Genomic DNA, 26718 nt, shown 5'->3' on the forward strand with positions numbered 1-26718 from the left:
GATTGGCAGTACAAAATTTAGTAAAATATTACTGGGCGGTTTAGTGAATATCACTATCAGCCTGAAACCCTGGTATTCCCAGTAAATATGGGTGGAAATTTGAACAACAGGATTTTAAACATATATTTCGTATAGTGTTCTTATTCTTTTTAACCTAGAAGATATAGATCAATACAAAAGAGATACAATCCAGGGAATATGTAATGTCACATCAGCCTTTCACAAGGACACTTTGGGATTTGGAATTTGATAAACTGTACCCCCTTTCCAAACTCACTTAAACTCAACAGAAATAATCCAGAATTTCAACTGGGTTCATCTAATCCAATATAAAATACATGGGAGGAAAATGATACACAACTATTGACCATAATGATAAAATTATGACAATCAATGCCATCAAATTACTTATGGGGCATATTAATGTGCCAGTTCTGGTTTATTGGCAACAAAAGTAGTATATCAAATCCAATTCAGGCAGCCCAATTTTTAGGAGACCATGAACAATCATAGAAACAGTAATTATGGGAAAGATCACATCAAAAGTCCTGATCTCTGCATGGTATAACCAATCTTTACCAATGGAGCCAGAAGATACAACCTTTATGGAAAAATAGAAAAAAGGTCTAAAACCAGACATCCATTTGCAAAAATGAGAAAATATCTGGATCTTGCTTGAATCCAGTTTCAAAATATCTGGAGGAAGGCTGGAACCTTATCATTTGTATAACTAGTACACACAATTATTACAAAGTACTTTATCAGTGTTCCCTCACTCCATTTAAACTAAGGAAATAAATAAAAAGGGAGCCAAATGAATGAGAGAACATGGCGGAACAGGGATCTTTGTGCATGTATGGTGGGACTGCCTTAAGCTAATATTTTGGAGGAAAATAAACAGAATTTTCAAGGTTAGTAAAATTAGTTTACACATAGACCCCATAGTGGTTCTATTAAGTTACAGCTCAAAGGAGGTTATTTACTCAGAGAAGAACCCAGTACTAACATAATTACTGCTATGCAGCTATATGTGATGATATCTCCTTTTTCTGGAAAATAATAGCTCCCTCAACACTGGTCACATGAGAAAGTATGGGAAATCCTTCCAATGGAAAAATTACAGACAGCCTTATATCAATATTAAGTGGATTTTATGAAGGAAAGTTTATATCAGTAAATATCTCAATGATCAATACTCTTTGGATGACTGTTGCCTCCAATTTAACTTTTAATTTTTTAATGTGTAGGAGAAACTGAAGATACCTACATTACCAGTGCTATCCAGGAGGGGGTTAAAATGGTGGATGATCCTATATATCATATACTGAAAAGGTAAAAATGGCCTGTGTGTCAGTTTTGCCATTAATTTCAACGTGACCCCTGTTGGGCCATAAGGATATCTCTTAAGGGGAGCATGCAATGTCACATCATCCTTTCACATGTTGTGAACCAATCTAGTTTGTATAATATCATATGCTGCACCGTAGTGCAATATTTTATTCATTACCAAAACTACTAAAGCATTTCTGTGTAAAAAACAAAAAATACTCTAGCAAACGAGTGTTTTCTGATTGTTTTAATGCAATTAAAGATGTCAGACAGCATTAATCTTTGAGGCAAACTAGTCTGAGTTTTCGCATAACCTCATTTATTTATTGGGCCAAAGTGAAGCTTTAAATAGCAACTATATTTTACCAGCATCTGAGTGAGATAGAAACAATGGGTGATGTCGTGGCTCCCTCAAAGGTAATAACAGAAATCCCCTTGACTTCAGTGGGGCCACAATTTCACCCAGTGAGTCCATGGTAAGCAGATTTTGGCATGAGATGATGTTAGGGACTGAATAAATTCAGTAGCTTAACTAATGCCCAATGGAAGAACAGAGGTAAGTTGTTAAAAGAAATGGGAGTTAAAACACAAAAACAAAAACAAAACAAAAAATAGCTTGGTTTTTCGCAGTGAAGCTGGAGCCTAAATGGTGTCAGGGGAGAACAGTGAAGATGGCAATCCAGTCACAGTTTGTTCAAGATGGTGGGGGGGGGCACTCAGTTAAAATGTACTGTTATTTGGCATGGGATCAAGTGATTTCTATGTACAGGTAGCTCTAAATATCTAAATTTATGTGCTGTCGCATATTTGTTTCTCCTCCAGCATTTTTAAAGTTGTAGATGTCCCTGAGGCCACTGGGCAAACAGGGTTTATATATGGTGTATAGGCTGAAAGTGACTTGAGATTTGTAGATCCCAGGAAAGCTCCTTGCAGCTCTTTGAGTAGACTGAGTATAAAAGAAGGTCACTTAAGCTTGTTGCCTAAATATGGATTTGGGGGCCTACAGCTATGCAACCAAATTTGAAAAAGTTGGCCTTAGCCTACTGATGTCTCAGTTTCTTCATGTATAAAATGGAACTGATAATATTTACCGCTCTCACAGGGATGTTGTGAAGGTTATTTGATTTACATTTGTGTAGTGCCTTACGGATGATAAATGTCAAGTATTATTAGTACTGCCAGTTGTGCTGCTGGGTTGTTGCAATCCATTAGAAACTAAATTGCAGTTCAGCTAATTTCAAATAGGGCACCATACTGTTTAAATTCTTTCAAAATGTTAACAAAATAATAGATATACAAGATATAAAGTGTTGCAATGTTCAAAGTTCATTTTTAATGTTCTTCTTAATAGAGGCTTCTTAGGGAATTATAATAATGCATAAAACAGAAAAGACCAATCAGCAGTCCTGTTTTCTTTACCTATTATACAAAGAACACAATGATTGAAAATCATATGACAAATTATATCTGATAAAATGAGTATTTGGTTGACCTGTGGAACCTTCTAAGGCAGGGTGTTATTGGTGAAAACAGCTTAGAAAAAGTAAAAATGTAGTAGGCATTTTACATTAAGGGCTTGATCATGTAAGCCTCTGAGCACTCTGACCATATCCACTAAGCACATGCTTAAGTGCTTTGCTGGATCAGAGTCAAAGTGCTCGGTAGCAGCAGACTTCAGTTCTATATGAATAAAAATACTACCTACAATTACATTAACTAGTATAAAATAGCAGGGCTGTCAATCTTCATGATTCAGGGCATAAAATGATCATTAACTGAAGTCCATAAGCAATATGCCCTATCTTATATAATATTACACAATCTGGTGCCTTTAGGCCAATTCAGTAGGTCAATAGGTCCCATAGAAGTTAATGGAAGATTTGCTGTTGACTTAATTTGGCCCTATGAGTGTGTCTTATACTTTCCTCTTAAACATCAGATCCCCTGGCCTTTGGAAGAGACAGGATACTGGACTGAGGGTCTGTTGGTCTCTTTGAATAGTCTGCTAAAGCAGGTGTGTTCTTAAGTTCTTAAAATGCTTCTGTATTTTCAAGTCACTTTAAAGGTATGTGCAATTTAATAATCTAAACTATTTTCTTTATACTGCATGTAAAAGAATATGGTGCAGTTGAATTAAGACTTTAGTGAGTACAAAGCCAAAAACTAAGAGAAATGAATCTTACTGCATATTTGAATTTCTGGAAGTTATGGAATTCACAGTACTGCAGAAACTCAAATCATCACGTTTTAGCTCATAAATAACTGAAGAAGGCCACAATAAAATACAAATGAGTTCAGCTCTTGAGAATGAAAAGCATTGCTAGGATGAAAAGGCAGTTTCCTATTCAGTGTGGGATTGGGAAACTCTTAATTATTCCAAGTACAGCAGTACAAAATTGCTGAATTCATGAAGTTGGTTTCAAAACTGCAAGCACACTGATTGAACAAAACTAGAGTTTATTTATTACTTCAACTTGAACTTGAACTGTGATCATAATGGACAAATGCATTTCCTCAGCTAGGTATTTAATATCACCATTTGGACTCTTGTATTATTTTAGACCCTCCCTATATACTTACAAAAACTGTGATTATTGAATAGCAACATATTAAACTCACTGACTACAGCTACCTTCAATGCTGCTAACTTTTTAAATGTACACTTGATTAGACCTACAGGGGGGCCAGACAGCTTCAGAATTAGAGAGGAAGTGTACACAGGTATAGGCCACTCCTTCCCATGGGCACTCTGATGTCCACTGGCCAGCCAGAGGGAGATGGACGCTAATTGGCTCCTTGCTTCCCACGATCATTAGTTTAAACACTTGTCTGAGATTTTTTGTCACCTTCCTTCCCCTTAGTTCTAGTATAGGAACTGTGTTTTAGGATGCTTTGGATCAGACAGATTGCCTACTTTAGGGGTCAGAAAGGAATTTATCCCATTGGGGCCAAATTGGCTGATGCCTTTGTAGTTTTGATTTTGTTTTTTCTTTCTTCATAGCCTCTTGATTAAACAGGAATAGGACTTTCAAATTTAAAAACTAGGAATTTATATGAATGTTTAGTTCACCACAACTTGTGGATAGTGCACAGTGTGGATTAAAGGAATAAAGGAGACCTAGGATTTCACTGGTGGACCATGGGCCTGTGGGAAAAAGAGAGACCTGAAGTCTTCACAGAACAACGTCTCTCTCTGGTGCCTTCTGCCCCCTTCACAGTGGGACAAGGGAAGGGGATTCAGACTGAATCTCAGGAGAAGGCAGTGGAGAGTTTACCCTGAGTTATGAACTATTTGTGAGAGGCCCTGTAAGCCCTGCACTGGATTACTAAATGCCTGGTAAGGGTAGAGGGGACAGATAACCAGGGAGGGGTGCTAAGTTTAATAAAGTTGTGACCTGCTGCTTAAATCTGTACTTGCGTCTTTCCTCATTCACTTGCATGTCCTGATCAATGAACTTCTAGCAAAATGCAATATTTTTGAAATAGCTTTCCCAGATTTTAATATTATTTAGGGCCTGATCCAACTCTCACTGTTTGTTGTGCAGTTTATAATTGTCTCGTTATTTCTTTGTGCTGCCCAGGCCTTTTTGTTCTACCCACCTGTTGTCTCTCACCATATAATTAGATTGTTGGTTTTTTAAGGCAGGAGCCATTGTTCTGTTTTTGTCATTATCATAATACAAATGATCATCATTATTATAATTTTCATTACTATTACAATTATTCTTATTATGATTTATTATTTGTATTACAGTAGTGCTTAGGCATCACAATAAGGATTATAGGCACTCATCATAGACAGAGTAAGAGACTGTCCCTGCCCTGAAGAGCTTACAGTCTAACACAGACAAAGAGTGGGAAAGTAAAACAGAGAGGTGAAGTAGTTCACCCAGGGTCACAGAGCAGGTCATTGCCAAAACCAGCAGTAGAATGTGTGTCTCCTGAACAGAACTCTATCCACTAGACCAGGCAGTCTCCCTATGCTCTCCCTACCTTAGGTCCTGCCCAGCCAGAGCTCTGTTGGACCCAAGAATCTATCTCCAGGCACCAGGCAGCAAGGAAACAGATTCAGTATATTCCATGAGAAATCTCTCAAATTAATTTGTACTTTACTGTCAGCAATTATTATGTGATAAGTTTGTCTCAATCCATTTGTTACTGTTCTCTCTGCCTGGTGATTTGCTAAATATAAAGTGTAAAAATATGATAGTTTGGTTGAAGATAAGCTATCTAGGCCATGTTGGTTGTAGCAGAGAACAATACAACTAGTGATCTAAAGGCTCTCTGCACTTTGACCAAAATGTGATGTTCACTAGTGAACATGTGAACCTAAGAACAGTATAATTCAGCAGTAATTTCTGGCTAAATGTCATGAAGGATTCCTGGAGTTCCTTAGATTTAAGTCAGTGGCTTTAGATGTGTATTTCTAGTAACAATTATATGTGCCACTTATTTTTATAACTCCTTCATCCAAAAAGCTCAAAGTATTTCAAATCATTAAGTAATCAAGCCACTCAAAATCCTGTGTCTTAGGTAAACATTATTGTGCTCAATTTACACATAGGATAAACTGAAGCATAGATGGTTTAAGTGACTTTCCAAAGTAAGACATTGGCACAACCAGTCATAGAACTCAAGAATCCAGACTCTCAGAGCCAACCATTAACCACTAGAATACACTAACTACCTAGTGAAAATGCAATGGCAGTTACACAAGATATATCCATTCCAGGGCTTCACCACTCTTTGAGTGAAAAAGTTTTTCCTAATATTCAACCTAAACCTCCCCCACTGCAACTTGAAACCATTACTCCTTGTTCTGTCATCAGGTACCACTGAGAATAGTCTAGATCCATCCTCTTTGGAACCCCCTTTCAGGTAGTTGAAAGCAGCTATCAAATCCCCCCTCATTCTTCTCCTCTGCAGACTAAACAGTCCCAGTTCCCTCAGCCTATCCTCATAAGTCATGTGCTCCAGCCCCCTAATCATTTTTGTTGCCCTCCGCTGGACTCTTTCCAATTTTTCCACATCCTTCATGTAGTGTAGGGCCCAAAACTGGACACAGTACTCCAGATGAGGCCTCACCAATGTCGAATAAAGATGAATGATCACGTCCCTCGATCTGCTGGCAATGCCCCTGCTTATACAGCCCAAAATGCCGTTAGGCTTCTTGGCAACAAGGGCACACTGTTGACTCATCCAGCTTCTCGTCCACTGTAACCCCTAGGTCCTTTTCTGCAGAACTGCTGCCTAGCCACTCGGTCCCTAGTCTGTAACAGTGAATGGGATTCTTCCATGCTATACATATACATATTTTATTAACTTACAATAACATAGACTGCAACATAGATTTAAAATATAATTAGTATAACTAAATGTCACTGCACTATGGCCTGCAAAGGAAAACCATATAGTGCCAGTGAATCTAATCAAAACATTAGAAATACAAGTTATGGAACAGACCACATCTTTGGTTAGAGAGTTCTTTAATTAGGAGTTTCAGGTACATTGGTACTGATTTTCTATTCCCTTTTGTGAGACACGCATGCTTTCATAGTGGAGGGATGTGTGCAGCTTAACTAAAGGCCCACCCAAAGTCAGTGAATGCTAGCTGAACTGGAAAGGCTCCATGATTCTGAAGAGATGTTATGAGCTGAGGGGGAAAGATCCTGGACACCCCAGAAAGCTCTGCCCAGGCCCAAAGAGCTCTCCAGAATGGTAAGGCATCTGAGACAGGGAAATGCGTATAGATGTGTTCATTATTTTGTATAGATATGTGTATTTCTCATGCTATTAAGTAAAGAACAATGGTGTTTTAGACTCCACTCTCAAGGCTGCCTGTGTATCTGTTTGTTTTCATTGCTACATCTCTTTGAAGAGGTAAACTGTAAGCCACAAGGTTCAAACCTTTGGAGAGGTTTTGGAAGAGATTCCAAAGTCTAGGTATTTGGCTGTAGGGTCCCCCCTGCCAAGAGGAGTGTAAGACATGAAGCCTTCACCTGGAATATGTACCGAGAGGCCCAAAGCTAGGTACAGGGCTTAAACTCTGCCCACCACCAGCAAGCTAAGGGCATATGAGATTCAGAGCTTGGATCGCCTCACAGCAGGCTGGCAAGTATACAGCATGAGGAGCATGACCAGATCTGTGACAGTGACAAACACCTGGCCATAAACGAAATGTATAATTTAGATTTTTTTTGGACAAAAAGTTCTACTAAAAAGGATCTTTCCTGCAGAAAATGTCAGTTGTGACAAAAATCTTTTTTCCAGAAGAAACATATTTCATTTGAATTTTTTGACCAACCTTACTTATAATATTCCCATCTGTGTGCAAAGAGATGCAGTATCTTGCTTCAAAGAGTAAAGTTAGTGGCCTTTGAGAAATGTACAAAGCTGTTAGAAAGTATATTTGGTTGTCAGTTTTTCCTGTTGCAGAAATGGGATTTTCTCACTTCCCAATACAAATGCTAAATATTCATTTTGGTGCACCAAAGAGTTAAACATTCTGTCTGTGTCACAAGGAGCTAAACTTTTCTTAATGATTTTACTCTCCTTGCCATTGAAAGTTGTTAGGATATATATATATTCAGGCCTGTCTGCAAAGACCTATACATTAAGAATTTAGGTGCATTCTTATCACTTAGCTAGTTATAGAGGTATAAAAGAAAGAATCAAAATCACTGTCTGTCTATGGAATGGCCTTCTCTTACTGTGACAGGCTAAGGCCTTCAGCTAAGATGTAGTTAGGCAGCCATAAGCTGGGAAGTGTATGGTCACATCCCCACATTCCAAACTAGTCACATTGAAATAAGGTACTATTGGGCTATTAGGAATACAACCCTGTCCTGATATTCCTATCACCTCCAGAGAAAGGGAAGAGCCTAGAAGATGTAAAAGGAAACTTAGTTTAATAGCATCCTGTCTGGCAAGAACTCACTTATCAATAGACACAGGTGGAAAACCCTTATGTCTGTATAGATGTAGTTGTAAAATCTTCACTTCTGTATTGTTTTGTATGTTTATTTCCATGGTCTCTGTCTGGTTATGTAATTGTTTCTGTCTGCTGTATAATTAATTTTGTTGAGTGTAAACCAATGAAGGTGGTGGAATATAATTGGTTAAATAACCATGTTACAATATGTTAGGATTGGTTAGTTAAATTTCAGTAAAATGATTGGTTAAGGTATAGCTAAGCAAAACTCAGGTTTTACTATATAGTCTGCAGTCAATCAGGAAGTGAGGGGGGAATGGGAACAGGGTCTGGGGATGGGGGAATTGGGATCATGTTTTGCTAAAGGGGGAAATGGGAACAGGGGATGGGAACAGAAACAGGGACACAGACAAGACTCTGTGGTGTCAAAGCTGGAAAGAAGGGCCCTAAGGAAGGAAACTGGAATCATGCTTGCTGGAAGTTCACCCAAATAAACATTGAATTGTTTGCGCCTTTGGACTTTGGGTGTTGTTGCTCTCTGTTCATGCAAGAAGGACCTGCGAAGTGAGAGGGTGAAGGAATAAGCCCCCTAACAAAAGTAATCTTATCAAGAGATTAAATTTCAGAGATAATCATCAATGAGTTTGCATCAGAATAATCAAGAAAGAAGCATATGCAGTTCCATTTAACCAGTGAATACAAAGGCATTTTCAAAAGTTAAGAAAAATAATATGAAGAAAAGTAGAAGGAATAGGTACAGTATATAAAGTGTCCTAAATTTTTGGTGTAAAGAGAAATTGCAGATGAGATGTAATGTCTGAAAAGACCTCAATTTAACCCTGTCAGAAATCTTTTAAGAAAACTTCTTCCTGTGAGATTTCCCAGCCCCATTTGGTACAAACTCCAGATATTTAGTTTGGACAAGCTGTAGACAAGCCCTAAACTCAAAGATTCTTAAGTGAACTGAACCTAAATGCTAAATATTTTGAGATTGGCCTAATTCTAATGAAAATAGATGAGATTTTCTGAACCAGACCAGAGCTAGGAATGACTGAAGTTGGGTCTTTCAAGGTGAAGGAATATCTTAAGGAAGCAGAGTACATTTTATCTGGGGGGAAAAAGACAAATGACATCCCTGGAAACATTTGAGTTTTAATGAGAGACTACAGATGGTTCGGAGTCTTCGGTCAGAAATAAATATTTTTATTTAGTATGTACTGCACAGGAGCTATCCTGGTTTCATAGTTCTAACCAAGGGGGGAATTAACTTTGTTTGCAAAGCCAATTCCAGATGCCACCATTTCAGATGCCTAGCAAGCTGCTGTCTGCTGGTGCCTCTGTATACCCAGGCAAGTGGACAAAAGGGACCATTTGTATATGCTGGGAAGTGAAAATCAATTTCTATGCCCCAAATAAGAAACTACTGTTACAGAAGGTCACTAAACATTACCAGTAATTTGCTGACACTCAAGTTCTCAAGGGGGTGTCCAAAAATGAAATGCGTTTCATTTAATATTCTGTAAAACTTCATTGATCTGGGATATCTCCTGAGGCGTATAAGGTAACTCAGGTTTAAAAGCAGGTTAGGAATTTTCAAATACTGCCTTCAATAAATGTTAGTTCAAGGCAAAAGAAAGATACTATATCTAAAGCTGAAGGAGTATGGCCAATACAGATGAGAAATATTTTTGAAAATTGTCCATCTGTATTTAAATATTGCCTTGTGAAAAATAAGTGTAATTTGTGCAAGTTGCTCATACACTTTAGGATTTAGGCAACTATGCTCACATCTAAACACTTTGGGATTTAGGCAACTATGCTCACATCTGAACACCTCTGGCCTGAATTTTATCTCTCATACACTGTTTTTTTGTACTTCTGTAATTCTTTTGTATCAGAGGGTAGCCGTGTTAGTCTGGATCTGTAAAAGCAGCAAAGAATCCTGTGGCACCTTATAGACTAACAGACGTTTTGGAGCATGAGCTTTCGTGGGTGAATACCCACTTCCTCAGATGCACTTCCTCAGAAAGCTCATGCTCCAAAACGTCTGTTAGTCTATAAGGTGCCACAGGATTCTTTGCTGCTTGTAATTCTTTTGACTTCAATGGAGTTGTTCCTGAATTACACAACGGAGAGTGAGATTGTTGGTTACTTTTACCCTTGTCACCCTCAGGACTAGAACTAGGCAAATAACTGATTTTTTGATAGATTGGTAATTTCAAAAAATCAGGACAAAAATCATTTTGGATCAGACCAAAATTAAAAAAATGAATTTTTTGGCAAATGAAAAAGTTTGAGGAAAAAATAGTTTGGGTTGAATACATTCCATTTTTATTTTGAGCATCTTTACATGTCTGTATCATTTTAAAATTAAATTAAAGGAAATTTGAAAATGAAAAGTTGTTTTGAACTTGAAAAATCAAAACATTTAATTTTTACATTGTAAATACAGAGCATTTTGATTTTTTTTAGATTCTTTGGGGTTGATTGGTTGCACTTTTTTTTGTTTTTTCTTTAAACAAACAATTTGTGAAACACATTGGTGTTACCAAATCTAAATTTTTAACCATAAAATTTTGGTCAAAATTTTTTGCCTACCTCTAATCAAGACCCAGTTCCACTATCCTTTCACATGCCGAGTTCAGCTGCAGTGGAGCTCAGTGAACATAAGGCCTGGGAGACTGGGAATTTCTCTCTATGTGAAACAAAGTGCTGCATACCAGATTTCCATTCAAACTATACATAAAGCATGAGCTTAGAGAACACATCATTAAACTGAGCTTGTCTTGTCTTGAGGGGTTTTTCATATTCTAGAGATCTGATTCAAGATTCATTGAAGTCATTGGGAGCTTTGCCACTTACTTTAGGTGGCTTTGGAACAAACCCTAAATGGTTAAATATTTGTGGGAGCTCCTTGCTATAGCATTTACGGCACTTCACGGATAGAATATGAGCAGGTGCACAGTGAATTGGAACTCAACCAGCTACGCATTTTGTGGAGCTGTTTTTCTTACTATAGACACTTGTGTGAGGTCTCAAGTTTGATTGATTGGGCCGTTTCTTGATTGAGCACTTAACTGTATATTTTATACCTTAAGTTGTCTGTGATCTTCAATGTGACATTTAAATTAAACCTATCATTTGGATTCACTGTTTGGTTAATGCAGCATTGTGACTATTGTATTTGGCATTGATTAGTATTTTGTCCACAAGGTATCCCTTCCTATCCCTATGTAATACAAATTTTGCTTCAGGCCATCATCAACTCACAACAAGCATAAAAGGGAAGTGGTTTAGTTCTTCTAGCAAAGTTTATTCCTATATTCCTTCTGTTCTTGATAACTATTTGGCACTTGAGATGTTGAGTGACATTCCTTCTGTCCTCTGTCCAGCATCATTATTTCTGATGTAGCCATAGAAATGACAGAATGTTACTGCAGTTATTTTCCACTGAATATCTTTAGCATTTGCTTCAGTCTAATCTGAACCATCCCAAGTGATGGTGTTTCCAGCTAAGATGAAAAAATCAGGCACAGATGTGAATGCAATATTCAGAGCGCAGTTTTACCAGAGGGATTACCACATTCTTGTTACAATTTGATGCCTTAGAAACTTGACGTGCCTGTTTTGTTGCCATATTGCTTTGCAAAGTCATATCTAATTTGTTGTCCACGAGCAACCTAAAGTCTCTTTTGGCATGACAGCTTTCCACGTTACTCTCTTTCATGGAGTAACTGAACAACTAAATAGATATTCAGAAAACTTCTGTTAGGCTTCAAGGAACCTTAGTTTATATATTGGGTTCTCTCCTAAAATATAGTATTTCTAAATCTTTAACTATTTCCAATATGTGTACACACACTATGATTTGTATTGTGGTTTCAGCCCATGAGTGTTTTCCTTCTCTGTCCAATCTTCCCAGGTTCAATCTTTCCCACTTAAGCTCTAATTACAAATATTAGTATATTTAAAGGTTACACTTAAAAATACCTATTTCATCTGTGTTATAGAAATCTCCAAAGGAAGGGAATAATAGCTCCTGCTCTGCTGCTGGCTTTTTCAAAATTTCCTGAACAAGAAAGTCTAGATATTTCCCAAGCATCTGAAGGAATGGAAACTTCAACACAAGTACTGGAAAAAAAAGTTCACCAGAAGCAGAAACGCTCACTGCGTCCAAGTGGTAAATACAACGCACAGACAGAAATGCCTGTTGATAGCTTGAGAGCTATGTAGAGTTATCGCCTAGATTGAAACTGTGTCATAATAATAGGAGATATGCCAATCTCCTAGAACTGGAAGGGACCAAAGGTCATTGAGTCCAGCCCCCTCCTACCTTCACTAGCAGGACCAAGTACTGATTTTGCCTCAGATCCCTAAGTGGCTCCCTCAAAGATTGAACTCACAACCCTGGGTTTAACAGGCCAATGCTTAAACCACTGAGCTATCCCTCTTTCAGGGAGGGGCTTCATTTTTATTTTATGCAGGCAGGAATACTCTTCATACCCACACAGAGTCATAGGGCATGCTGTTCAGTTCTTAAAAGCATCTTACAAAATAGTTACCTCTATTGGGTTTTACTTCTGATTGTACTCCTATATGGTTCTTGAGTATCTAAACAGTAGCATTTAGCCATTAGCATCTTATGCAATCATACACATGCACTTGTATTGTCTACAAATTATCTCACAAATATACTGAATGTCCTGTGTGTTTTGTTGAGCTTCTCAGGTCGGAGGCTTTGGTCCTTCTGGAGCCTGAGGTTGGCAGACACAGAAGGGTACTGTTTGTATGTTTTTCCTCTGGGCACTGAGTTCCTGAAATACGCTTCCTCCAGACATGGAAGGACTTTTTACTTTTCATGGTGCATCAATTTTATGCATTTTATATGCTATTATCCTTGTTGCTACTTTTACTGTGTTTTACGTTATGCACTGGAAAGTGCAAAGTTGGAGAGTTGTCTAAGTAATACAACATTATTGTTAATATTTTATTTGAAGATGGGCCAAACCCCCCTGGCATTTGGGATGTTTGAAATTCAGACCTAGATCCAAATATGTCATGACTTAATATCATCTCTATAAATAATAAAATTGTAATAATATCTATTTTCTTTCTTAGTATTATAAATGCACTTCTTTTTATTGTTCAAGAGATGGAAGACATAGACTGTTGCAAACAAACATCAAGCACTGCAGTTATCCCTCTCAGGTCTTTTCTTCGGAAATTCATGCCGTACACATAAACTAAGGGCTTGTCTACGCTATCCCACAGTTCAGAATAAATATGGGGATATGAATAGCAGTGCACACTGAAGTGCTATGCTGTAATTCCCTCTTGTGGAATGCACAAGCCTACCTCCTGACCTGATTGGCTTTGAGATCCTTAGCTCTAGGCCACATCACAACATCTGCATTGCTATTTATGGCATGCTAGCTGGAGCCCTGCTATCTTGAGTCTGCCTGCCTGGGCTGAGAGGCTCGCTCCCAGTAGACATACTCACACAGGCCCCGAGAAGGAGGGCTGTGAAGTCCCCAGACTTGAAGGCAGAGTTTACAGGCCAGGAAGGGGAGGCATAAGAAGCACACAGCCCCAAGAAATAGGGCTGTGAAATTGTGAAACTAAAAGGAGGTTAACCTGAATGAAGTGGCCCCAAGAGATGAGGAATCTTGTTCTTAAAGACTCTAGATGTAGGTATATTATTCTCAGAACTCAGAGGAAAAACTGAGGCAGGGTGTCTGCAGGGCCTTCCAAGGTCACAAGGTGGCATTCTGGGGCAGCACATACCCACATGCTGCCTGATGGTGTCTAGATTCCAGCTTCTCCCCTCCCCCAAAACATTCTAATTCATTAATTATGTGTCTCTCTCACCCCCACATCTGTCCGTTCTCCAGCCCATCAATTAATAATTCACTTTCCTAGCCCCAGTATCAACTGTACCCATCCAGCCCCACATCTGCCACGAGCTCCCCAGCATCACCAATGATGCTCACTCAGTTATAAGGGTTCTTCACGCCTCTTTTCCCAGCCTGGGGGCTGGGCAGCTGCATTAAGGTCCTCTTCACCCCTCTTCCCATTCCCAGACTCATGTGAGAGGAGAGCAGACTGACCCAGGAGGGAAAAAGGGGGCAGGATCAGAGCCATCTTGAGCTGTTGGACTCTTTCGGCACCCTTCTCTCCATCTTCCTCACTTGTTGGATGGTGTTGGATGCTTCTACTCTCCCTCCTCTCCCCTAAACCTTTTTTTTGGCTTCTGAGGGGAAAGGAGTAGAGCTGTGCCTGCTTCCAGCAGCAGAATTATTGAGTGCCTTCCCTTTCCCCACCTCTTGCAGAAGAGCAGCCAGTCTCCAGCAGATCTGAAATTCATACGAGGGCTGGAGTTTCTTGCTTTACCCTGAGGCTGGCTCCAAAAGGGGTTGAAATCACGTGACTCACAATGAATGCTGATTGCCACTGGGCTCTATCTCTTGCCTGTAGCTTTTTAAGTGCAGAGTGGCTCTTGTTACATATGGAGGAGGTGTGGCTGTAGAGACCACAGGTCATGCTCCACTTCAGAGGGTGGGGCTCTGGGATCAGGGAGTTGCAGGCTGTGGTCACTGTTGTGTTGGAATGGCATTATGTTTCAATAAAGGAATGTAGTTGTTAATGACAAGCTTTCCATGCCATCATAAAGAGAGCACCGCACTCTTAAAGTGCAATGTTAGCTCCTTTCTGAATTTAGGTCAGTTCACCTGTAACTATATTGGTCCTAATTTTTCACTAACTTTTTGGATTCTTTCCTTTTTGTTTCATATGCCCAGTTCACTTTAGATATTGTTGTAAGTTTTATGTAGCTTCTCAGATCTTGGAAACTACAGTAATTTTTAACTAATTCAATTAATAATTTAACCAGTTCTAATAAAACCACCCAGATCTAGTACCTAATAAATACTATATACCTTTTTCATCTAACCAGGGAACAGAAATAAATCTATGTATCTAGATGTCCAGGGATATATATGTATCAGGGAAGAAGAATAGATAAAATGGCTTTATTCGTACAAACTACATGGTGAATACTTGTGAATAACAAATACATTAGCAGAAATGACGGCGGTAACAGCTGACTAATGTTACCTTTTGTAATGGACTCTACTGTAACAGATACAACATTATTCTTTAACAAATAGAGCAAACAAACAGGTCACGTTGGGTTGGCTGGTTTTTTTTTTTTTCAGATCTTTTATCAGCTGATTTGCTCAGCATGATTGCCAATATTTCTGGATGCCTGCCTTACATGCTGCCACCAAAATGTCCAAATAATTGCCTAGCCAATAAATACCGCCTCATCACTGGTGCCTGCAATAACAGGTATGTAACTTGTGTTGTTTTAGGACACAGTTCTCTTCCTGTTACTCATAAAAATATGTTTTTTGACACAGAAGAAAAAGAAATGGTTATTTAATTTCATGTTAAATTAAAGAAAACAATGAAGAAAGAAAAAACACTATAATATTTCCATGAGAAAAGAAAGAAAACAGTGTCTCCACTATTCAGTTTTTCTCATAGCTGTTCCCTAGCAGATAGACATCAAAGGTACAGTACAGATTTCTTACATGCAAACCACAAAGTGGTGTTAAAATGCTTGTGTATCAGAGCCGTGGTTGGCTGAAGGTTTTGGGGCACATTCAAAACATTCGCTGAACATGGTTTTGGATGAGGGAGAGGTGACTGATCATCTTTGTATAACTTTGCTTTGAGCCTCAGAGCACAGTACAGAGATTACCAGCCTGCCCCAGAATGGCTTACTCACAGTGAAAAATTTCCTACATCTGGTGTTCAGTGAAGGGAATGCTGCCTGGCTTCCTAGACTGGTCAACTTTTAAAGGGCCTGGAGCTTTACTGTGTCTGTGGACATAATGAATGTTTGGCTAACCAGAATGTTTGGTGAACGGAATTTCAGTTAAATAGTATCGTATCATATTTTAATAATTTGACAAAAACAGAAATGATATATTGACTAGGCCGCTGTGAATTTCAAGAGCATAAACTCTTCAACAAGGCATTAAATCCCAGAATTCATATTTGCTAATGTCTGGATCTGCTACAGTGGGACTTTAAAATTGACTTTTCTTTCTGTCAAAGTTTTATTTATAGCTCCTTCTCCATAAAGGGCTTATTAACAAGAGCTTGCTTTTTTATTGATGAGGCCATTAGAAAAATTATGGCTGTAATTAACTTGGAGCTTTCACTATTCACGTGGCTCAAAAATAAATGTATTAACATTGCTGCTGGTCCAATTTAGCCTCCACAAACACTGAACTGCTCTCATGTCACGACACACTTCCTAACTGCATTTGACTGCTCACTTCTTATGGTAAGAAGAACAAAGATTTTCCAAAGTGCTAACTCAAGTTATCCAGCCAAAAGTTTTAAATAGCGAGAGGGATTTTACTTCAGAAGAATCACCCTGATTTGATTTGCAATGAAACTGGGGTAGAGGTAGGGGTGTGTATGTGTGCGGGGGGGTCTTAGGTCAGTAAGTCAGAATAGCATTGCACTGTAATTTCAGTTTGGAACAGCTGTTTACTTGTAAGAGGAATCTAGTTAAGATGTACTTTTAAAGCAATAAGCAAATTTATTCGATTGTAGCTGTGCTTCTGATTAATTTATCTGAAATAGGTACAGTATGCATATTTAGGGCAAATATGGTTTATGGACTGTTTACTGAGCAATATTGAGATAACTTTACTTCACTGTGAAATCCTTCAAGCAAATGCATAATGTAGTAGGATTAAATGTAGGCTTGTGTGGAGATTATCCACATGGCATCAGCCATTCCCAAATGTAGCACTGGCCACCCAAATAGATATTAACAGATTTATTGTCCTTTCCTTTGCTGTCCAAAAGTATGAATGGGGATAACTTATTGGGGCAGATTTATTTTTTAATAGAGGGCATTGGGAGGAAAGGCATGTCTGAGCAATTATTTACCTTTGTTTTGGTCTTCAGCTAAGTGGTACTGATCTGAGTACAGTTTGTAATGTTTAGAGAAATGGAAGGGATTTTGAAGAGTAAGGCATTCATTCCAGTTATGTTAGGAACAGGGAAGGATGGCTTAGTTGTTTATGCTTCATGGGGCAGAGCCTCAGCTCGTATAATACAGTTTAGCTCAATTGATTTTAGCAGAGCTACATCATTTTACGCTAGCTGCGAATCTGACTCTTGTTATGAAACCCCTGGAGCTATTGATTCAAAACTTGCCAAATTATGTTTAGCCCTTTCCTTTTCCACGCCAGATACATGAGTACTGCACCAGGGAGTTTACCATCTCGTATGAGATCTCATATTCCATGCTTTCATTGGATACTTCAGAGATTCTTTGTACTTTTTATATGAGCAGTGTTTTGCCGAAGCATTGTTGGCCTGCACCTCCACTTCTCCCATTGTTCTGCAGTGCACTAGTTGGTAGCAGAGAGGGTGCATTTTGGGAAGATGTTGTTGTCTCAAGGAAATTATTTTCAAAAAAGAGATTAGAATTTTCAAAGGCATCTGGGAGTTATTAACTCTAGCCAAAGATATATTTCAGTTAGGTGAATAATGTGGATAAACTGTTTAGAAAATGGTTCTTTTTGAAGATCATCATAAGTTCCATAATGCTTTTTTTTTTCCTAGCTGAAAAGATGTCTTTAACTCCCTTGTATGTGTTGGGAACTGGGAGAATATCTCAGTCACATTTTTATTCTGCTATAATCAGTTTGAGTAGATTTTGAACTTTTCACTCAAGTGTAACTCAAACAGGAAATTCAGAATTTCTGTTTCAAATGTTTAAAAATAGCAGCTATGGAATTGCATTGGCAGCTGATGCATGTGGAGTGAAAGGGCTAGGCGTTCCCAAGGGCATCATGTACACATTTGATAAAATAATTTGTTTTCTAGCTCTAAAATCTAGTTATTACAGAAAGGAGTTGTCCAGCTAATTAGGTTATTGTCTTTAACCAACAAAGGAATTTCATTATATAATTCTCATTCTTGCATCCTTATCGCCATTTATTCAAGAGCCTTTCATGTGAAAACTTGAGTGTAATAACAAAGGATCCATGCTTGCAGCTATTCCTTTGTGCATCTCCCAAGTTGTGTCACTGACATCTCATAGAGTCCTCCAGGAAAGTATTATATAGCCATACCTCAGTAATTCAAACATTTCCTACATATTGATTCCTAAACCAGGTGCAGGCACATGTACACGCATATGCACACACACACACAAAAAGCATGCAAAAGATATAAATCCAGGTAATAAACTGCATCTTAAAACTTCAGGTCCCTTCTAAGGCACAACAAAACAAATTTTGAGCTATCCAAAAATGTGTAGTGCCAGTACGAATTAGTGAAAAATCTCCACTTGACATAGAAGGAATCATATTTGATTACATCATAGGAATCTGTGAAACAGTAACCCTCTATTTCAACTGCCTAGGGCTAAATCCTGCTCACTTTATTCATGCAGAATTCTATGGACTTCAGGGGGAGTTTTGCTTGAATAATATAAACTGGATTCATCTCTGGATCTTTTTCACAGGGTCTTTTCTTTCCACTTTTTGATCATAAATTGCCTTTTAATGAATTTTTCCAAAGTTCTCAGTTTTGAAACAGCAGATGTTAATAAAAATAAGTAGAAGTATAATATGTGAATGCAGAGAATAAAGCAGGAATCCACAAAATATAGAATCAAGTATTTGTTAAACTACACAGGCTTGATACACTGTTTAAGATGACATTAATTCCATCATTACATAATAATAAAAAGCATCTGAAAGGGATTTTACTACAGTAACATTCTAGTAAGCTGCTAAAATATAAAAGCAATCAGGAGAAAAATCACTGGTTAAGCAGTTAAATTAACATTTCATTATTTTTAATTGAGTGGAATAGCACTACACTATGTGCAGTACTTTATGCAATTTCAATAAAGACAAATCAACTGTAACTAATTTGAATGCTTTATTAAGGCACATTTCAACCTTCCAGTGTGAATTATTGTGGTTAATTAAGTGTATTACTGTCCCATATAGTTTTGCAAATTGAGCCACTTTGATATGCTGAAGATCAATAGAGTATTAATAAAATAATTGTTCCCCATTTAGTGTCTCAATGGACATATAAATGTATGTGTAACACCCTGTAGTTCCACTTTCTGTCTCTGAACATTCCTAGTTCTTGGTGGCTCAGCCTTAGAATATCAGAGTAAACCTAATACGCTTTTAATATTTTATCTCTGCTTTTGAATATTGTGTATATTTAGCAAGTTATGAAATGCACTAGATTGAGTTTCCTAGACACCTACTTAAGTATTACCTTTTGCTACAGAACTGCACCAACCTTATCATAGTGCCCCACCAATGTGCCTTAACCCTACCCTGATATTATCACCTCTACAGTGACAGAGAAATTCAGTTTCAATGACTATTTTTTCCCTGGCTTTCAGGGATGCCAGTTGGAACAGAGTTATTTATGATCTGGAGTGAGAGTGCTAAACTAATTTCACATGCGCCATTGCAGCATCATGAGATGCTCTGACGCTGCAAAACATGAATCTGAATTTTAAACATCACAGATTGGGAGGGGCAGTTTAGGGGATTTTAATTTAATTCGTTATAAAAATAGGGTCTATTTACAGAATTAAGATCCAGAGTCACCACAAATTCTGAGGATTTGATCTGGGTCTGTCTGTGCTTCTGACCTGCTTATTTTGAGCTCAGTTGCCAATTTATTGATCCAGCTAGTCTCACATCCTTTCTCCAATATAAAGTATTTTGAATGTAAATGATAGGTAAATTAGATATGCTTATGATGGAAGGAGGACTACCAGGGTCCAGTCCAGGACTCAATGGGGTTTTGTCATTGACTTCATTGGAGCCAAGATTTCACCTTACGTTTCTTCACTCCCACTCATGATCCGTAGTCCCTAAGATGTGTTGCCTCCCTACATCCTCACCAAACCACTGATCATTCCTCTTCCTTCCAGCTTCACTCTTCCCTGCCCTAACTCCCAATTCACAAGAGCACTTGACAAAGGCCAGCAAGAGCTGTAACGTTTCTTTCCCTTTTTTTTTCTAATGAATGAGTACCCACTCTCAAAGTCCTTATGTGGGCAAAGCACCCACAGATTTTTAAAGGATAGTGGCCTAAGCTGGTAACATATGTTCAGGCCCTGAACATTTTTATTTTAGTAAATAAAGACTTTTTAAGCCTTCCTTTTAGTCAAGTTGGCTTTGGTATACCTTGGTCTCTTTGCAGAGCTCTTTTCAATAAATAGCCCAGTATTGGGAAACACGCCAATGTCTGATGAATATTTCAAAATAAAAACTGTTGGAAAAAAACATTTTATTTCCCCAGGGAACATCCTAGATGGGGAGCTTCCAACACTGCTCTGGCTAGATGGCTCCCTCCAGCTTATGAAGATGGAATCAGCCAGCCCAAAGGATGGAATCCCAACTTCTTCTTTAATGGATCTCAACTGCCATTGGTTAGAACATTATGGAATCATTTGAAACACTTGCATTGGGCTACATGCATGCCTGGGACTGTAAAATACTCTTTAAATCAGTGAAGTCAAACTGCAGATGAATATGGTTCATTAGCACTCATGTCAACAAAACTTTTCTGAAAAAAACACCTCCCTAAGTGATGTAAGATTTGTCAGCATAAGCGCTCGTGTGCACAGCGCTATGTTGGTGGAAGACGCTCTTCTGCCAACATAGCTACCACTGCTTGTTGAGCTGGTTTTATTCTATCAACAGAACGTGGCTATATGAACAGTCTTACAGCTGTGCCACTGTAAGCTTGTAAATGTAGACATGGCCTAAATTTTAGAATGGTGTGTTTCAATTAAGCATATATTCAGGAGTCCAACTACTGAGTCCTCTCTTTTTACTCAAACCTTACTTACATGACTTCAGTTGGAGTTTCTTTGAGTAAGGATTTGGGCCATTATTAGATATTTAGTTAGTACCTGAAGTATAGGCATGGATTTGACATTTAAGAAAGAAGGCAAAGCCTTGGCAATTAAAACTTTAATACATATTCCAATAACTGCATCACAGTAGTACATTCAGCAGTTTATATCACCAGCACTTTGTCTGAAAATAGATTGGTAATGGTCTAGATTGAATAACTACTGAATTGAAATTTGCTCTGAGGTACTGCCAAACCAGATTTTCATCCAGTGCTTGTTTTATAAAAGTCTGTACTCGAGAACTGTGGAGAGAGTTGGGCCTATAAAGTGGCCAGTGGAAAATCCTACTCTATGTATATTTACAATTGTGTGGTCTTTTTAATGAACTTGGTGGCTGAGGTAAACAGAGAGCCATTTACTCTGCAGCTATGATAGGAACCTTTGAAAAAGAAATCATTAGTTCACTATAAGGAGAATATTGCGTGCACAGTAGTTACATAAGGCAGCTTCTGGATGACAACATAAATGTGAAATGTACTGCAGGTAAATATATTGTTCAGTTATATACAGCAATACAATTTCTTTGCACATTAAGATAACACACTTGCACAAATATTACCAACATACCGTAGTTTCATCTATTATGTAATTCAAACTACTAATGTAAGGAACCACTGCAATATTACTTGATGGATTTTGGCCTAGCAAATTGTTATAATACAGCAGAGATGGCAATAGTGAAAAGTCTGAACCAAAACATTTTTATCTGAAGCTGGATGCAAACTTCCCTATGTTTAGTAGAGAGGGTTGGATCTGGTGTGTCTGGTTCAGGCTCATCTCAAATTGTCAGATTTACCCTTACTGCATTGACTCAGAAACCACAGTCTTTTGTTGTAGTCACACTCTTGTCATTTTACCATTTACATATTTAATAATGATGGGAGACAGATTTTAGTGTTAATGTCACTTCAAGTCCTTTTTGCAAATTAAATGACATAACTTTAAGCAGTACAGTGTGGGGTTTATAGATGAAAAACTGACATTTGAATGAGAAATTTTACAGCGGATGTTATCAATTGCACATATTCCAGGTTCATTAAGTCTTGTGCTAATGGAGTGAAACGCATTAAAACAAAGCGTGTACTATTGCATGGAATCAGACCATACATTCAGCATAACACCAACAAGCTTCCCTCCCCCTTATGTTAAGCTACACTTTAAAATACCATAAAATATACGAATATGAAATTAGTGCCATGTAAAAAAAAATATTTTCTATGCTGTTTTTTGCAGATTTCAGTAATTTGTGTTATTTTATGTATTATAAGCTACTCTTTAAGAGCAGAACATGCAGAGTCAAGGTAAGGGATAAATATTAGAATTATCATAAGATAGACTATTAGAAGACAGTGTAGCTCAAAGCCATTTCCATAGTGATTTACAATGCAGAATTACAGTGATATGAAAACCTTTGTCAGTAAATTATAGTGAACCACAGATGGCCTCTGTGCTCCCGTGAGTAAGTTATTCCCATGTGGGAGACTGGAAATGTCACCAATATGCACTTTCAATGAATTCCACCCCCCATTCCTGTGTTGTGGGGTAGAGTTTCCCACCAACTTGCAATCCTGAAAAACAACTGGGGTTTTGGGCCACAGACCCCCCGCCATCTGCACAGAGGGAGTGTACCGCTGTACTCTCTCCCAACCTACTATTTCTGTGCAGTTCTGTCAGCAGTATGACTCTACAGGCTGCAGTCCATGAGAGGATCTTCCACAGCCTCAAAGAGAAATCTGTGAAAGATAATGTTGGCTCAGTCAGTATTAACTTGTGTTGTTTTTTCCTGATGGTTTTACTTGGGTGAGGAGGCAACTATGCCATATTGAGTAATCATCCCATCATGTAAATCTCTCAGAAAGGCTTCTGCAGAGTTGAGATAAGGAGCATGTTGAGGAGCTGGCTATCCCCAACATCCAGCTTCACTGGGTCTTGACTTCCTTCTGCCTGGGAATATTGAGTGGAACATTTGGGTCTCTGTTTGGTACCTAAAATGTGTATGTCAATAGCTTGTATGGCATGGAGCAGTGTGAAGCCCCAGTAACTGCACTAATTGGAGGCTGCCCTGCTAACACTGCACCTTTGTTAAAAGACTAGAAAACAGAACAGATAGAATGAAAACTTTTTAGACATGGTAAAAGAAAACATGTGAGATTTAAAAGACTCAGAAAAGAAACTGATCAGAGGTGTGCTACTCATTTGGTAACTACACAGAAAAACTCAGCTGAAATATCTTTGAACCTGCTTTGTGGCACTGACATCTTAGCTTTTGAACAGGAATACCAGCCTGTTTTTTTAAAACAAGCCATTAGAAGTACTCCACGACATAAAACATGCTGGCAAAAGTGATAGCTTTTATCACTACTTCCTCTGCTTTTTTAGTGTTGTATCCATATGTGAAAGGTAAACAATATTTGGCATACCAGATAAATTAGCTCTTTCTTTCCTAGGTTCGTGAAGTGACAAGAAAAATTATTCATGCATCTAATGAGGCTGTTACAGAAGACAATCTATATTCTGATATCATTATGGTGTGGGGACAATACATAAGTCATGACATTTCATTTATACCTCAGAGCACAAACAGAGCTGCCTTTCTAAGAGGAGTAGAATGCAAGATGACATGTGAAAACCAAAAATCATGTTTTCCAATAAAGGTATGATTTAAAATGCATTTGTTCAAGAGAACCACTAGTTGGCAAACCGGTAAAATAGATTGTGAGAGAATGGTCAAGCTATTTGACAAATCATTCAGAAATAACAAAGCAAAAAATAATAGAATATTTGCAATCCGACATCATTAATTAGTGATGCAGGAAGGCAGATATATATAAATAGATTAATAAAGGATTATCTCTCTATATATCTCCACATATACATAGGTAGATAAAAGTAGGATATCAAAGATATTTAGTACAAATATAATGATTTTTAGCTGTGGGTTTTATCTTGTAGAGAACTCTTCTTATCAGGCAAGAAAAAATGTTGTTCTTATTTTCATGTATCAAGGTTTTGAATTCCAGTGAGGAAAGTAGGAAAATAGTCATAAATAATTCTCTTTTTAAACTGTCACTCAGCTGAAGTGCAGTAATTTTACCTTGGGAAGGCAAGGATATTTCCATCAGCTAATACAGACTTTTGAAAGAAGGTGTGTTCTAACTATGTGACTAAAATGATCTTCAGAGTTTTGCAGAAACTTACATACATGGGGTTATTGCTTTTGAGAAGATGGAAAAGTTGGACTTCAGGAGCTAGTTATTTCCTAGTAGGAAAATTAATGAGCTGGCATAGATACATGAGTCTGTACCATGCCTGATGAATTTATAAGTAAGATCATTCTTTCATGCAGATGATAGGTAGCAAACTCGAAATACAGCTTGAAACTCACTAATGTACTGTCATGGAGCCTTACAATTATACATGCTGTCCCGCAAGGATGTTCCCACTCCCACTCACCCTACGTTATGAATAACACTGACTTGTCCACACACACACACACACACACACACACACACACACACACACACACACACCAGAGCTTCAGTAAAGAATTTAATGTTCAAACCCTAAAACCGGACTTCAATCCTGTGACTGCTTCTACTCTGAAGGCACTGCTTCCACTTCTGTACAGAGCTTCCTAGTGATAAATTATGGATCCCCCCCAAGACACAAGACTTGATTCTCTATTGCCCTGCACCTTGTGCAGTTTTCTGTGCCCACTTTGCATTCATCTGACACTTGCATAAATGACTACGTGGAGCAGGGCAATGAGTGATCAGATCCATAGCCTTCTGAGTAGCAAGTGAGGCTGTTGGGGAGATCATGGAGGGAGTTTGAGACAGTTTAAATGTTGAAAATAAGTTTTAGATGAATATCCTAACTTTTGGATTCTTTTCTTGACTAAGCTAATGTCATCTGAAACTTTAAATCTGTTGAGGTTTGCCCACCTCTATTCTTCATTGTTTCTTTGATGAATCCAAACCAATGACAGTGACATTTATTGTAACAATATCTGGAAGCAGTTTGAATATTTTACTCATTCTATTGACAAGTTAGGCCTCTCAATTGTGATGTGCTTCTTGTCTGGCAGTTTCTTTCCATTAGCATGGCGTAGATACAGTAGAACAGCAATCGTCTTGAGCAGAGTCTCCCATCCACCCCCGATTTTCTTTTTTTAATTTCTCAGGTAAGAGGCTCCTAAGACATGTGTCCTTATCATCTTGAATTTGTTTCTTCTTGTTAATTGTACTCCTCAGCATTACTTGACATTTTTACCTGCCAAGACATATCAAACATGCCATGACACATCTCCTGGGAAGTTAGAAAACTGTGCATTTTGAGAATTTCAAATGAAGACGGTTCATTTTTCTAATGGACCCTGTTATGTGCAGAGTGTTTATAACCTGAGTTTTACTTTCTTACAAAGTTTTAGAGACTTTGAGGGCAGTAGCTCACATTTCCTTAGAACAAAAAGGCACATTAATTAAGCAATTTTGAAGCTCTCATTTTATAACATGTAAGTACATCCATATCCATTAGATTGCTCAGATCTAATACCAGTTTAAGCAGAGCAAATGAAGATGGATGTACTTCTGCTTCTAAGTTACATGCCAGGTACTTTGAATGCACTTTTGTCAAGGCAATAGAAAACATTACACAAAGCAGTTCTTTACTGTGACCAGATGAAGCATTTTTCTAACTTTGAAAAAAGAGCTAATAAAATTTCCCTCAAGAATCAGCTTTCTCCTGAAAGCTAAACTAGGTTTTTTTTCCATTTTGAAAAGCAAAATTAAAAGAAAAACAAAAAAACACGTAAAAACCTGTCACATTCTGAGGTACAGTCCAGACCACTGATGGGTTGTGTCATTGTTTGTCGATAACCTTGGGAGCCTCACAATGCTTTGCTGTTGTAACTCTCAACCTGAGCTGCTCCCAACCAGCCTACCAGCATGTCCTCAGTGTCTGTGCACTAGACATCCCTGGTCCAGAATCTCTGACCCCAGCAGTCTGTCTACAGCCTGACCCCAGCAGCCTTTGTTACTTTGGGTAGGGTGAGCCCAACACAATCTCAATTCCAAATTTTCCCGAAACTATGTGCTATGCAACGTCCAGCCCTCTCCTGGATAGTACAGAGAAATAATATGTTGGTTTTTTTGTTCCTTTAAAGACACAAAACACATCACAGCTTATTTACTTAAGGGTAAATATATCCTTCCCTTTAAATATAACACGGAGCTGGTTATTGGTGAAATTGAATAAATGTATTAATGAAATATAAATAGGATTAAGTGAGTTCAAGCTTAAGGAATGAAGATAGAAAAGGTTCCAAGTAAAACAAAACAAAATACGGTTCTAAAGGTCTAAAAGTTAATCTAGCAAGTTGTTCAAGATGTTTTTCTCACCCGTCATTCTTCTTCCCAGCATTGGCTGACTTCCCCTCAGATAGGACTTTCCACAAAAGTACAAG

At 38.1% G+C, this 26718-nt stretch overlaps 1 protein-coding gene across 1 annotated transcript in view; it reads left to right on the forward strand.

The window, feature by feature from the left end:
• Nucleotides 1-26718, forward strand: part of TPO (thyroid peroxidase) — a 69740-nt gene that overhangs the window by 3241 nt on the left and 39781 nt on the right. The window contains exons 3-7 of the mRNA XM_050950734.1: nt 1248-1332; nt 12271-12440; nt 15475-15607; nt 20636-20765; nt 23702-23908. Of these exons, the coding sequence (XP_050806691.1) occupies nt 1248-1332; nt 12271-12440; nt 15475-15607; nt 20636-20765; nt 23702-23908 (725 nt within the window). The remainder of the gene's footprint in view (nt 1-1247; nt 1333-12270; nt 12441-15474; nt 15608-20635; nt 20766-23701; nt 23909-26718) is intronic.

Source organism: Gopherus flavomarginatus, chromosome 4 (genome assembly GCF_025201925.1).
Source record: "Gopherus flavomarginatus isolate rGopFla2 chromosome 4, rGopFla2.mat.asm, whole genome shotgun sequence".
Classification (NCBI taxonomy): domain Eukaryota; kingdom Metazoa; phylum Chordata; order Testudines; family Testudinidae; genus Gopherus; species Gopherus flavomarginatus.